The sequence below is a fragment of the Lathyrus oleraceus genome, chromosome 6 (assembly GCF_024323335.1).
Source record: "Lathyrus oleraceus cultivar Zhongwan6 chromosome 6, CAAS_Psat_ZW6_1.0, whole genome shotgun sequence".
Classification (NCBI taxonomy): Eukaryota; Viridiplantae; Streptophyta; class Magnoliopsida; order Fabales; family Fabaceae; genus Lathyrus; species Lathyrus oleraceus.
In genome coordinates, this window is record NC_066584.1 from 42958728 (window position 1) to 42971773 (window position 13046).

General features: G+C 33.1%; 2 protein-coding genes across 2 annotated transcripts; both read left to right on the plus strand.

Moving 5' to 3' along the window:
* The first annotated feature begins 585 nt into the window (after nucleotides 1-585).
* On the plus strand, nucleotides 586-4020 carry LOC127091694 (uncharacterized protein C57A10.07). The gene is made up of 3 exons (XM_051030379.1): nucleotides 586-1457; nucleotides 2498-2622; nucleotides 3467-4020. Exons 1-3 carry the CDS (start codon nucleotides 869-871, stop codon nucleotides 3782-3784), a joined length of 1032 nt encoding a protein of 343 aa, XP_050886336.1. The 5' UTR covers nucleotides 586-868; the 3' UTR covers nucleotides 3785-4020.
* An 8285-nt stretch (nucleotides 4021-12305) lies between these two features.
* Nucleotides 12306-13046, plus strand: LOC127093908 (zinc finger BED domain-containing protein RICESLEEPER 2). The gene has a single exon (XM_051032802.1). It carries the CDS (start codon nucleotides 12306-12308, stop codon nucleotides 13044-13046), a length of 741 nt encoding a protein of 246 aa, XP_050888759.1.

The following is a 13046-nucleotide window of genomic DNA, read 5'->3' on the forward strand; positions in this document are numbered from 1 at the left end:
CAATTGCGTTTTTGTGTATTTTATCATTGGTAATAGACTCTACTATTATTGTAGCATTCAAGTGATTGTGGTTTAAAGTATTTTGATCAACTTGTTCTCATCATCATAACTTGATTCTATATACGCATATCTGGACTTTTCGATAGCGTTTTGATTAGATCGACTTTGTCTTCCTTTTAGATCAACGATTGGACCTCCCATGACCCTCTTACAACCACTGTCTTGATATATATATATATATATATATATATATATATATATATATATATATATATATATATATATATATATATATATATATATATATATATATATATATATATATATATATATATATATATATATATATATATATAAAAGAGTTCATATAAATTAAAGGTGAATCCTGTATATATCTTCCTCAAATCAAATAATGATATTCAATATCATATTATTTTTTAATATTATGTTATTTTAAAAAGAAACTAAAATTTTAAATCAATTAACATTAAAGATACCAATATCCAACTAAAAGTAGAGGATATCTAAGAATTTGCTTAAATTAAATTAAATTGAGTACTAACCCATTAAGAATTCTTGGTTTGGAGAAGCTATTAATGAATGAAACCAAATTTGAATTTTCTTTATCTAAGAACCATCATATCAACAAACATACAAATACTAACTAAAAATACGAGTTCAATTCCAAATTCAATATTGACTTTCCAAAAGAGCAAAAAGAAAAACACAAAAACGAGATCCTCTGAATCTGGATCTCATCATCGATCCCTTCCCATTCCACATTTTCACTCCATGTAGCTTCTCTTTTCCATAACCGCGATCCAATGATTCCATTGCATCGCTTCAATTCCAATCACAAACCACTACAATGAACAACGATTACGCTATTGGATCTCAATCCTACAAATCCTTCCCCGCATACCCAGATACCGATTTCGACATAGAATCAGGAACCCCACCCATAATCAAGCGAATCAGAAAACCCAAATCTTCACGAGCTCTTCACCTTTACAAAATGATCCCAAAACTTCACCATTTTTTCAAACTTCACCCTCTCGTAGCTCTTTTACTACTAGCTTTCTCTTTTGGGGTCACGCTTATGGTTTTTCTCTCCTACAACAGGACCCACTTGAAGGAGTACGACAGAATTGATCCGGGTTTGGATGAGTACCCGTTTTCGAAGCTTAGGAATATGGTAATGGTTGCTGGTCATTCGGTTTACACTAGCAGTGGGTGTGGGAAAATTGAGAAAGAGGATTCTTGGATTTTGGAGTCTTATCAGAAGAATCCTGGTCAAGCAGCGACTTTTGTGAAGCATATTGAGGAAGGGATTGAGATTGTGGATAAGGATGAGTCTGCTTTGCTTTTGTTTAGTGGTGGCGAGACGAGGAAAGATGCTGGACCGAGGAGCGAGGCTCAGAGTTATTGGGCTGTTGCTGATTTCAAAGGATGGTTTGGTGAGTTTTCGTGGTTTTGTTAAGCTCTTTTGGTGAATATATATATGTCTTGGCATTGTTAGTAGGTTTAGGTTCTTAAAGTTTGTTTGTTAGGAATAAAGGGTGTTTATTCTATAAGGTTTTAAATTGTGGTTGCGCTTAAGGTTTTAAATTTGGTTGTGATTGCATTTGTATTGTAGTTGTAGTCGTAGAGATTTAAAAAAAAACTTTGAAGTTGATTGTGGTTAATTGCGAATAGGGTTTTAAATAGTCCTGATAACGATTGCAGTTGTGTCGTGATCCTTGTTGTTGTGGAGAATTGAGGTCAATTGTGGCCGATGTAGCCTCTATCGCAATCATGTTATGGTTTTTATATCATCAAAAACTGTTATGGCGTAGCTCATTTTACAGTTGCAGACCTTCATTTAAAACCCCGAGTTTCGACAATTGATACATTATGGAAAATGCAAACAAATGCGGATAGTTTCCCAATGTAATTGTCGTTATTAGTTGTAGAAATGCTTGAAACCTTGACTCGAGGACCACAATTTAAAGTGATGTTTTGGATATCGAATAGAGAGTGAATTAAATGAAATAGATTTAAGTTATTATCATTCTATTGATTGAATATTTTTATGTTATGGTAAAAAGATGGTTTTATGACTTTATCCGATACTCTTAAATTAGTGGTAAATAGAAAGAGGGTTTTTTGATGGAATGGATTCAGATTCAATTTCACTATATCCTAGTTTAAGTAATGTAAACAATGGAGTATATTATATTTGAACTCCATTTTGGTTCATCCATTTCTTTCATCAATCCATTTCAATTTTTTTAGGGTCTTGCTGCCATGTCTCGTTTCATCTCATCCATTTTTTAGCTTCCAATTTACTTCAAAAATTATCTTGATGAGTGAGTCTCCATTGCATCATCTATCTTTGTTTTCTATGGGTATTGCTGGTATTGATAACTCGAAAGTGTTTCACCTTTAATTTATTTGCATATGCTTCCCACTTAAACTGTTTTTACAGAAACCTCAATTTCTTAGGTTGTCTATGCAGGTAAGGAAGAAAGTGTGAAATGGAGATCACTTACGGAGGAACATGCTCGGGACAGTTTCGAAAATCTTCTATTTAGTGTCTGTCGATTCCGAGAGCTTACTGGCACATATCCTCAAAATATTACTGTATGTAAGCCTTACTTATGTGAGTTCTGAAGCATTGTGTTCTTTTCTGTCTTAAGACATGTCTTAATCATTTGGAATTGCCAAACTATATTAATAGGAAGAATAAGAAAATAGTAAAATTTGCGGCCATACTTTTATTCTATCACTATATCAAATACTCAGATTTGTGTAATGGCTGCTGAGAAATACTCAAAATTGATTGGTGAAAAATGTTATTAATATGCAAGCAATTTACATGTTGCGTACGAAAAGAGACAATACCATAGTTATACAAGATCTATAAAGCAAATTACAAATTGGGTGGGTTAACGGTTAAGAGTCTCACATTGCATGAAAATGGTATATAAATGGTGGTCAGTCTCCACCTTACAAGCCGGTTTTGTAAGGGTTGTGTTAGGCCTAACCAATCCAAATTTTCATATGATATCGGAGTCTATGTAAGTTCCAATAGGCCATCAGATCACCCTCCAGATGTGCAGTTTTGCGCATGAGGGGCGTGTTAAGAGTCTCACAGTGATGATATATGGTCTGGAAATGTGTTTAAAGTGGTGAACAATTGTCATCTTACAATTTGGTTTTGTAAAGGTTAAGTTAGGATCAACTCAAATTCTAAGATGAAGATTTATGAAAGTTGTTGCTCTTGCTTTTTACAATTAGACTTTCTTTACATAATGACCACTATGATCACATAGTAGTATACAACACCATGTTAAGTTTTCGGTTTTGAGGATAATTTTCTATCCAAATTTTCATACTTCAATACAAATATAAATTGAATGATGATTTGCATGGTTTTTTCAGTTGCATTATGAGTTTAATCTGATTTACTAACTCCGCGAAACAGGTTGTAAGTTATGATTTCAAGGAAAGCAGATTTGCAAATCTACATCGATCCGCAATCGGCTTTCCAGAGTCAAGATTCTTCTATGCTGGCACACCTGCTACAACAAATACAGTAGCAGCTGCTCTAAAAGGCGAGGAATTGGTGAGAACACAATTCTTAAGAGATCCATACGGATGTCGGGGTTCACTCTATCACAAAAAACTAAAGCGCGACCCTTTTCATCGATCAATTCCATATCCTAAAGGCTGTCCAGAAATGCAAGCTTTGTTCAGATATTGTGGACCAGCTCCATACCCCGGCGCGCTCCCGTGGGCGTAGTAACGGTAGTTCCCTAAATTATACAAGTGTAAACTAACAACATAGAGATATTAGACACATGATATTAAGATTAAGTTTTGTTTAGATGATGATAAATTGTGTAGATGAATCATGAAACTGCTGTTGCATCTTTGGTAGAAGTCTGTCAAAGTTTTTTGTGAGGTGGATTTATTAGACTTGGTGTTCTAAACATGACACGGTTCAATATGAAATATGGTTAAGGGGTACATTTTGAATTTCTTTGTGCTGTGTTACAAATATTGTGATCATGTTGAAGATGATTACAGTCATTTAGATTGCATTCTGATTTTAGTTACAAAATTATTTACTTGTAATTAATGCTCTTTAAAAACATTACCAAATAGAAATCACTATTAAGATCGTAGATTTGCCTCAACAAATTGCAAATCTATATTCTCATTGTTTCAATAAAGAAAACAAGCTGATTCCTATCCAATGTTAAACTTGGATATCAGGACGGGCGGTCAACCTAAAAAGTGGATCTTAGCTAGTTTTTGGTTTTTGCTTCTGTATATATTTTTCTTAAAATAATCTATGAATATTAAAATTCTTTTGATAGTCGTCTATAAACTTAAAATTCTTTTGGTATTTGTAGGAAAATCAGAAAGTTTTCTCGCAAATAGGTTTCATTTATAAGGTGTTAAAAGGCGATTTTGGTGAAAGAAAAATATTAAAGAGATAGAATGAAAATAATAAAAATGTAAGAATCAGGGAATCTCTGAATTTTGGTGTATTTTTGAATGAGGAGAGACCAAGTAGAAAATAATTTATTAGAGTTTTAGGGCTAATTAATTATCTAATTATAAAAATCCCTAAAATTATATGACAATTCCTTAATTAGTTAGTTGGACTTTAAAAAGGTTTTTTTAATGTATGTTTGAGTTGTCTTAGTATCTTAAGAGTTACTCTTATACTTTCACAAAATTTTGGTCACTCAGACAGATAAAATTAGTTAAGCCTTCACATTTTTTGTCTCTTACAACATTGAAGCTTCAAGTTCGTTTGTCAGATACGTCAATCATATAAGCACTTCACTGAAACTTTGAATTTTCTAATAGATGAGACTTGAGATAACTTTAAGTTAATCAACATCATATCATCAGAAAGTTGAAAAGATATCACCACTCACTTTAATAAACATTAGTGTTGTCATCATCAAAACACCAAGACAGTCAATAGCATCAAGATCATTAGCTTCATAACTGCAAGCATATAAATTCACACATCTATCATGGATTAGACTTGAGCCAAATCAATGTGTTCAAGTTGGTATAAGATGGTCAGTTGGCGGACGACGAGGAGCACAAGGACCATAAGGTGACAGAAGCATTCTCCAGGGGAGCATTGGTCGCCAAGAGGATGTTTTGGATGAATGGTGGGCTTCAGTAGACTTGTGAGTTTGGGTCTTACTTATTCATGCTTTTAGTATCAAGGATGCAAGTCAACCAGTAGTTGCTTAGTTTTGATGATGACAACTTGAAGTCAAGTAACTGCTGAAGATAGCTCAAGCGGTCAAAGATGCACAGGATATTTGATGAAGTTGTCCTCTCAAATCAAGTTAGACATTTGTTTAAAGTCAACAATATAGCCAACGACTCTCAAGTGAAGATTTAGGATTTATGATCGTTGATGGTTTTAACTTTTACACTCTCAGATGATGGTAATTAACATGAAGATATCTCAAGCCTCATCAAGAAGACTCAAGGTTCTTGTGTGATGTTAAACTTAAAGATAGTGATGTCAAGACTTGAAATTTTAAAGTACCAAAGAGAGGAAGTGAGAAAGCTACTTGAGTGATTAGTGTATCGTAAAGAAATGTTTATGGAGTCTAACCAATTAATTAGGGGGTTAGAAATTTTTCTAAAATGTCTAATCGATTATACTTATAGCCTAATCAATTAGATGATGTTTAATCGAATCTATAATGAATTATAACCGTCTCTTAATGATTATTAATGACTCTCTATCTAAGCCTTTCATTTCGGACATGTATGATTTACCTTTCATTTTTTGCAAGTCAAATCTCAATTTTGAATTATCATAATTAAGTATGTATGCCTCACCCCGCACAGTTTAAAAACAGGGCCAGCGTTGTTTTTAGTTCTTTGTAAGAACATGTTAACGTTAATGTTATAGAACATGTTAACGTTCATCCATTATAGTTGTTCATCCATTAATGTTACAGAACATGTTAATGTTCTACTTATTCCATGTTCATCCATTATAGTTGTTTATATTTAAAACAGCTATAGTTATTTGTAACAACATGTTAATGAAAAAGTTTTGACTGATGGTTGCTTTTTCTCTTTTTTATTTATATTTATTTAATGGATTAAATATAACTATTATCCTATTAAATATTTTAAATTTTATTTTTAGTCTCTTAAAATATTTTCTTTAAAGAATGGTTCTTCTAAAATCTTACATCCACTCTTCTAATCTTTCTTACACCTTAGTGATACTTCATCTGTTCCATAATTTGAAATAAAAGAATGTTTAAAAACGAATGACCTATTTCAATTTCTAATACACTTTTTCCAATTATACTCTCTAATTAATATCACTTTCATCATTTTCAATACTTGACAATGATACTTTAGTAAAAATATCATTCTCTCTTTTTTATTTATTTCTTTTTCTTAATTCGTGTGAAATGATCAACTAGATCACTCATTATATGATAGTGGGGGTAGTTTTTACAACTTAATTTTAACGATAGTTTATTACTTATTGACTGAATTAACGATAATTTTAATGACAATTTTAGTATTAAGGATCAAAAATGTGAATATAAAATTTTAGGAAGATCATTGCTTGAAGAAAATATTTTGAAAAAATAAAAATAAAATTTGAGATATTTAGAAGAATCACAAGTATATTTAACTCTTATTTTAATTGGTTTTTATTTGAATACATAAGTGATAATTTAAAATGGATTCACAAATGAAATTGTAGATGAATTGAACATGGTTGACTTGGAGAATAAAACTATCCTAAGTGAAATTGTGGTATTAAACGTTTGTTGTATTTGTGGTGTTAATTCAACTTATGTTAAATTTGTGATATTTTATGTTTGCTGAATTTAATTATTGAATTTAAAATGTAGGAAAATAATAGTGTTTATTTTGATGCAATTGTCAGATTTGTTACGGTTAAATACCAAATCTATTATTGTTACCCGATAGCCTCGTATTACTATCATTGCATATAAATTGACTCAATATTAATTCAATCATTCTAAATAAATTGCATATGAATTGACTCAATATTAATTCAATCATTCTAAATAAATATAGAAGTCACTTATAGGTAGATGAAGATTAATTAGTAGATCCTTTATATTTATAGGGAAATTGAAGTGTTAAATTTATGACATTTTATGTTCTTTGATTTTAATCCAAATTTGATTTGGATGTTAGATAATGATAGTGTTTGTTTAAAGTGTTCAAACATTTAGAAGAGAGAGCTTAGGGTATTAGGAACTTGAAGGTTTTTAACGAAGCATTGTTAGGAAAATAGATTTGGAAAGTTAAAACAGTAAAATCGGACATGTGGTATAAGGCATTGGTAAATAGATATGGCTTGTCAAACGAGGGCTTAAATCTGAGGGTAGTGATATGTCAGTTTGGTGGAAGGATATTGTCATACCTCAAAATTTACCTTCCTTTTTTCTTCTTTTAAAATACCTCATTTGCATACATCAAGTCATAAGTCATATCATAGCTTCATGAAGAGTTGCTACTTGTTTGCTCTTGTTACTCAAGTAGGAGATCATGCTTCAAAGCAAGGCAAAATCAAGGTCTTTGATCAAGGGAAATGCAAGTTTGGTTCAAGTTGATCCAAATGTGTTTCATGTGTTGTTCTCTATGTCACAACCTTCAATCTCCAAGCCAAATCACATATTAGTCATGCTTTTGGTCCAAACTTCATAACTCTTTCATTTTTTATCAAGCGATGCTCTTTCCATTACCATTATGGTTTGGAATGCAAGGAAACTTCAAATGGGCAAAATGGGTGCAAGGTGGTTTAACCTAATGCCATGCTTTTGGTCCAAACTCCATAACTCTTTCATTTTTTATCCAAATGCTAAGATTATTTGAGCCAAGTGTGCCTTTTTGGATCCTCACAACTTTGATTCAATGGTAAAACATTAATTCATTCATTTAAGACATCATTTGTGCCAATGGCCAAGTTGCTAAAATGGGTCAAAACCTTGTCATGATCCCTACTTTCCACCTTGCAATTTTCAGCTCAATTATTATTTTGACCCCATTCTTTTTGCATTGTGATAAGCTTATGTCAAATATAATTTGACACAATTTTGGCTCAAAATTCACGAGGGAATCAAAAGTTATGACATCATGAACATAGGACCCTAAAATGACCAAACATGCTGCAATGTGCTTGACCAATTGCCTAACCCACAAAACCAGGTCACGACCTCAACTTCACAAGACAACAACTTTCACCTCACATCTCCTTTAGGATTGATTCTTTTTTCATCTCATTCTACTACATGAAATGATCATTTGGCTCAAAGAAAATCACAAAGCACACGAGTGGGTTGGATTTGACCCAAGCTTAAACATGGTGACCCAACTCTATTTTGGTATGTGACCTATAATGTTGAAACTTACACAAATAAGCTTGGGACCACTTCTCACGCGTGCAAATCAATTACCCATGACCAAACGCGTCTGAGGACAACTTAAAACGACTTAAGAACCTCCAAATTCACGAGTTTGACACCAAAATTCCACACGCTCGGGACCTGAAAATTTCTCACTCAATTCACACGAATTTGGGCCAATTTCACAAGTATTTGGATCCCAACTCATTTCATATAAATAGTGGAAGTTATTGCCTTTATTTCCAAGCTTTGAAAGTCAAAGAAACTCTGTCATCGTTGAAGCCTAATACCTCAAATAACTAGTTAAGCCCTAACCTATTGGTCATTTATTTTCAGTATTCACCATTTCATTTTACTTTGAAGAACTAGGGTTCTTCGAGTTTTTGAGTAAATTCTCCCTGCTCATAGCAAATTAATTGCTCTGATGCAAGGAGACGTGAACGATGGAGTGTTTCGCAGTTGATTCCATGTTTGATTCATGTTTAAAACACGAGTTCATGAAGTTGCTAAATTGAAAATCCAGAGGTTGAAGATGAAGGTGTGTGTGTGCAAGAGAGTCAAATTCAAATGTTTCACCAAATCAGAACCTTATTATTTATTTATTTTATCCAATTTTTTTTCATAATCCATGAAAATATTTTCTACCTCATGCCATTTTTTGCATTTTTTAAAATCATTTTTGCATTTAATGTCTATTTTCTTTTATTTTTCATTTAATTTTCATTTTGCATTTTTATTTTAATTATTTTCAAATATTTTTAACCTCGACTTTTGAGGTCCATTCACTCTGAATTTTGTTGACCTCCCATATTTTTGTTGGACTTTTGTTTGATTCTTTGACAATTTCCATTTCATTTTCTTTATTTAATCAATATTAAATGATTATTAATTGAATTTTATTTTCTTTTGATGGTTTTTTTTTATATCTTGATTTGAGTTTGATTGTTTGGTTGATGTTTTCTTCCTCATCTCAAATCATTGATAGATGGACTTGAGGTTGACCAACATTCTTTGATCCAAAATTGTTGATTGTTGATTGTGAATCATCTTCAATACTTTGCATTAATGATAGGTTAACCCTCAATGCACCATATTGTAAGTCTGTTGGTTTGAGGATAGAAGGATCCCTTGGTTCCCTATTTTATTCTTTTTACCTTCATCTCTCTATTTTGTTTTAAACCATTGTATTGCATGATGTAAGAGATTAACTTTGTGTTAATTCTCTAACATGTCTGACACATACATTGTTATTGACCAACCTCAGATAGGTATGACTTCAACATAAATCTACTTACCATTGCTTAACTCGTCGCTAAATTGTCCCGATATCATTGACTAACCATTAACTCCTAACATTAATCATTGCTCTTTATATCATTGACTTTAATTCAAGTCATTTAAATTCAAGTCATTTAAATTCAAGTCATTTAAGTTTATGTCATTTACTTAATACACTTTTATTTTATGTCCCGTTAATCATCACATAATACTCTACTCATCTTGCTATATTCATTTGTGGCTCTTATCTTGTTTGACTTTTGCCTTTTAAAATTTAATGAATCAAAACATGATAAAGTAACTTGGACTTAATCCTAATTATATGCTTGATTTGGAGTGATAAAGATCTTTTGGACTTTGAACTTGGACTTAGGATTTTGGCCCATTTGCTTGACTTGGAATGACATTGGCCCTGAGACCTTATAGACACTCTGACTAGCCATTGTCCCCATTAGGCTTTTGAGCTTGTGTGTTATTTCATCTGTTTTATACCTCTTGCATGCATCTACTTAGGTACACTCTTACACACACATGACTTTCTCTTAGACTACCTTACAATGAGACACAGGACAGTACACTTTACACCAACATGGTTTTCTCTTATGCTACCTAAAAATGAGATTCTAGGCTAGTTTTGTATGATCATGCAACTTTGTTTGTTAATCAATCCTTTCCTTCGATTTGCCTTGATCCAATTCACATTAGATCTATTAAATCCCTTCATATGTTACATCTCCCCTTTGTCTTTGTCAACCTTCCCCCACAAGTCTAAGACCTTCGATGGAACACATCTTACCTCATCGGTGCAACTTGTCAATCATTGACTAGATTTACATGTCATGAGTCTTAAGCGAAGGTGATCTACCCTACCCTTGTCTAAAGTACCGCTATGCACAGGATGTAGTACATCTATGCACATAATGTAGACCCTAGCTGCTCAGAGTAGGGGTGGACAAGAAAAAACCACCCGAGAATAACCAACCGAACCGGTTGCAGGATTCTATTTCGGGTCGGGTTAATTCGGTTTGACGGGTTGGACGGGTGTTGCAAACGGGTTCAGAGGGGTGTGTGTGGTCGGGTTCGGTTTTGTTTTTTTGGCCCAACAAAATCTGAGCCCGACCGATTGTATATTAATTATCTAACTTATGCCCAGCCCAATTTTATAACACCCAGTAGAATTTTGGCCCAACAAAATCAGAGTTCTCCTCCAAAGCTTTAGCGCCCCTCTGAACCCTAAAGCTTTAGCGCCGTCCACCCCTCTGAACCCTAAAGCTTTAGCGCCGTCACCTTGCTTCATCTCCAAAAGTAAAACAAAATCGCTATCTATGTCTCTCCTCCGCCGTCATCACCGTCCTTTCCTCCTTCATCATCACTAAGTAGAGAATCATTTGTATCCTTATCCCTCTTAATCACGTTCTTTTGTGTTCATATTTGCTTTCTAAACACTAAGTCTTTCTTTGTTCTTGATTTCAGATTTTGTATTTTCAGGTTTTGTAATTTCAAGAGTTCTTTGAATTAATGGAAGGTTAGATCGTTGTTTATGTTTTAAGAGCTTTAATATTTTATATACTGTTTTAATAACTCCATTTGTTTTTTTTTATCGAGATATGGAAGAGGCTGTAGAAATGCAAGGAGCTGGAGAAATACAAGGAGCTGGAAATTTGCATAATAACAGTAAGTTTAGTTTATTTTATGTATGTTTTGTATGCCTATGTCGATATATCATGTTGAATATTTTGTTTGCTACCTTATTAAAAGTTTAAGGTAATAGGTCCTTTAAGTCATCATTGTTATCATAAGTGAAAATGCATACAACAATAAATAAAGTATAACTAAGTTTACTTAATTAAACAATAAATTTCAGCACATAAAAGTATCATTAGAGAAAGGAAATGTAACAAACTTTGAAACTAAGCCTATAAACACTTAACGAGTTGATGATGTTGGTTGTGTGTTGATTATAATCTTCATTAATTTTCAGTAAGGGAGAATGTTACTCAAAACCAACCTTCTTCATTAACATCTGGTGTTGGTGCAACTGATGTTGCTGCCAATGAAATTCATGTTGTTGGACTTCCTCCACTTGGAAAGAAGAGAAAATAAAATGCTAATGGTTCTAGGAAATCCTCTCCTGCTTGGGACCATTTTATTAAATTGCCTAATGAAATTGAAGCAGTAGCTGCTTGCAAACACTGTCATAAGAAATATTTGTGTGATCCAAAAACCCATGGGACATCTAACATGCTTGCTCATACAAAAGTATGTACCAAGATGCCACAAAATGATCCTACTCAAACTGCCCTCTCCTTTGCCGGTGGCCAATGATTTAATTTGGCAGCTTGTAGAAAGGTTATTTCTCTCTTTGTGATCCTAGATGAACATGCTTTTGGGGTAGTTGAAGAGGAAGGCTTTAAGTTGTTATGCAAACAATTACAACCCCAATTAACTATTCCATCAAGGAGAACTGTGGCGAGGGATTGTTTTCAACTTTTTGTTGATGAAAAAGCAAGATTGAAAGGTTATTTCAAATCTGATTGCAATGGGGTAGCCTTAACCACTGATTGTTGGACATCCATTCAGAATCTTAGTTATATGACCCTAACTACACACTTCATTAACAATGATTGGAAGTATGAAAATAGGATTCTAAGTTTTTGTTTAGTTCTTAATCATAAGGGTGAGACAATTGGTAGAAAAGTTGAAGAGATTTTAAGGGAATGGGGAATAAGGAATGTGTCCACAATCACTGTGGATAACGCAACATCTAATGATGTAGTTGTTGCTTATTTGAAGAAGAGGATTGATAATATGGGTGGTTTAATGAGTGATGAATCTTTCTTTCATCTTCGTTGTTATGCACACATTTTAAATCTGGTGGTTCGTGATGGTTTAAAACAGAATGATTTATCCATTTCTGCCATTAGAAATGTTGTTAGATTTGTTAGGTCATCACCCCAAAGATCTGCAAAGTTCAAAGAATGTATTGAGTTTGCTAGAATTAATTGCAAGAAACTTCTCTGTCTAGATGTTCCGACAAGGTGGAACTCATGTTATTTGATGCTAGATGCTGCTAAAAAGTATCAAGCAGCATTTGAGAAAATGGAAGGTGAAGATTTTAGCTATTTGGAATTTTTTGGATTAGTTGGCCCCCCTACTCTTAATGATTGGGAGAATGTTAGGTGTCTAGTAAGTTTTTTCAAAATTTTCTATGATGCTACTATGGAATTTTCTTCGTCAAAACAAGTATCCTTTCATAAGTCATTCCACCAACTAGCTTCAATACATTGTGAGCTTAAAAGATCATCCATGAACTTGAACATAATTTTAGCCTAA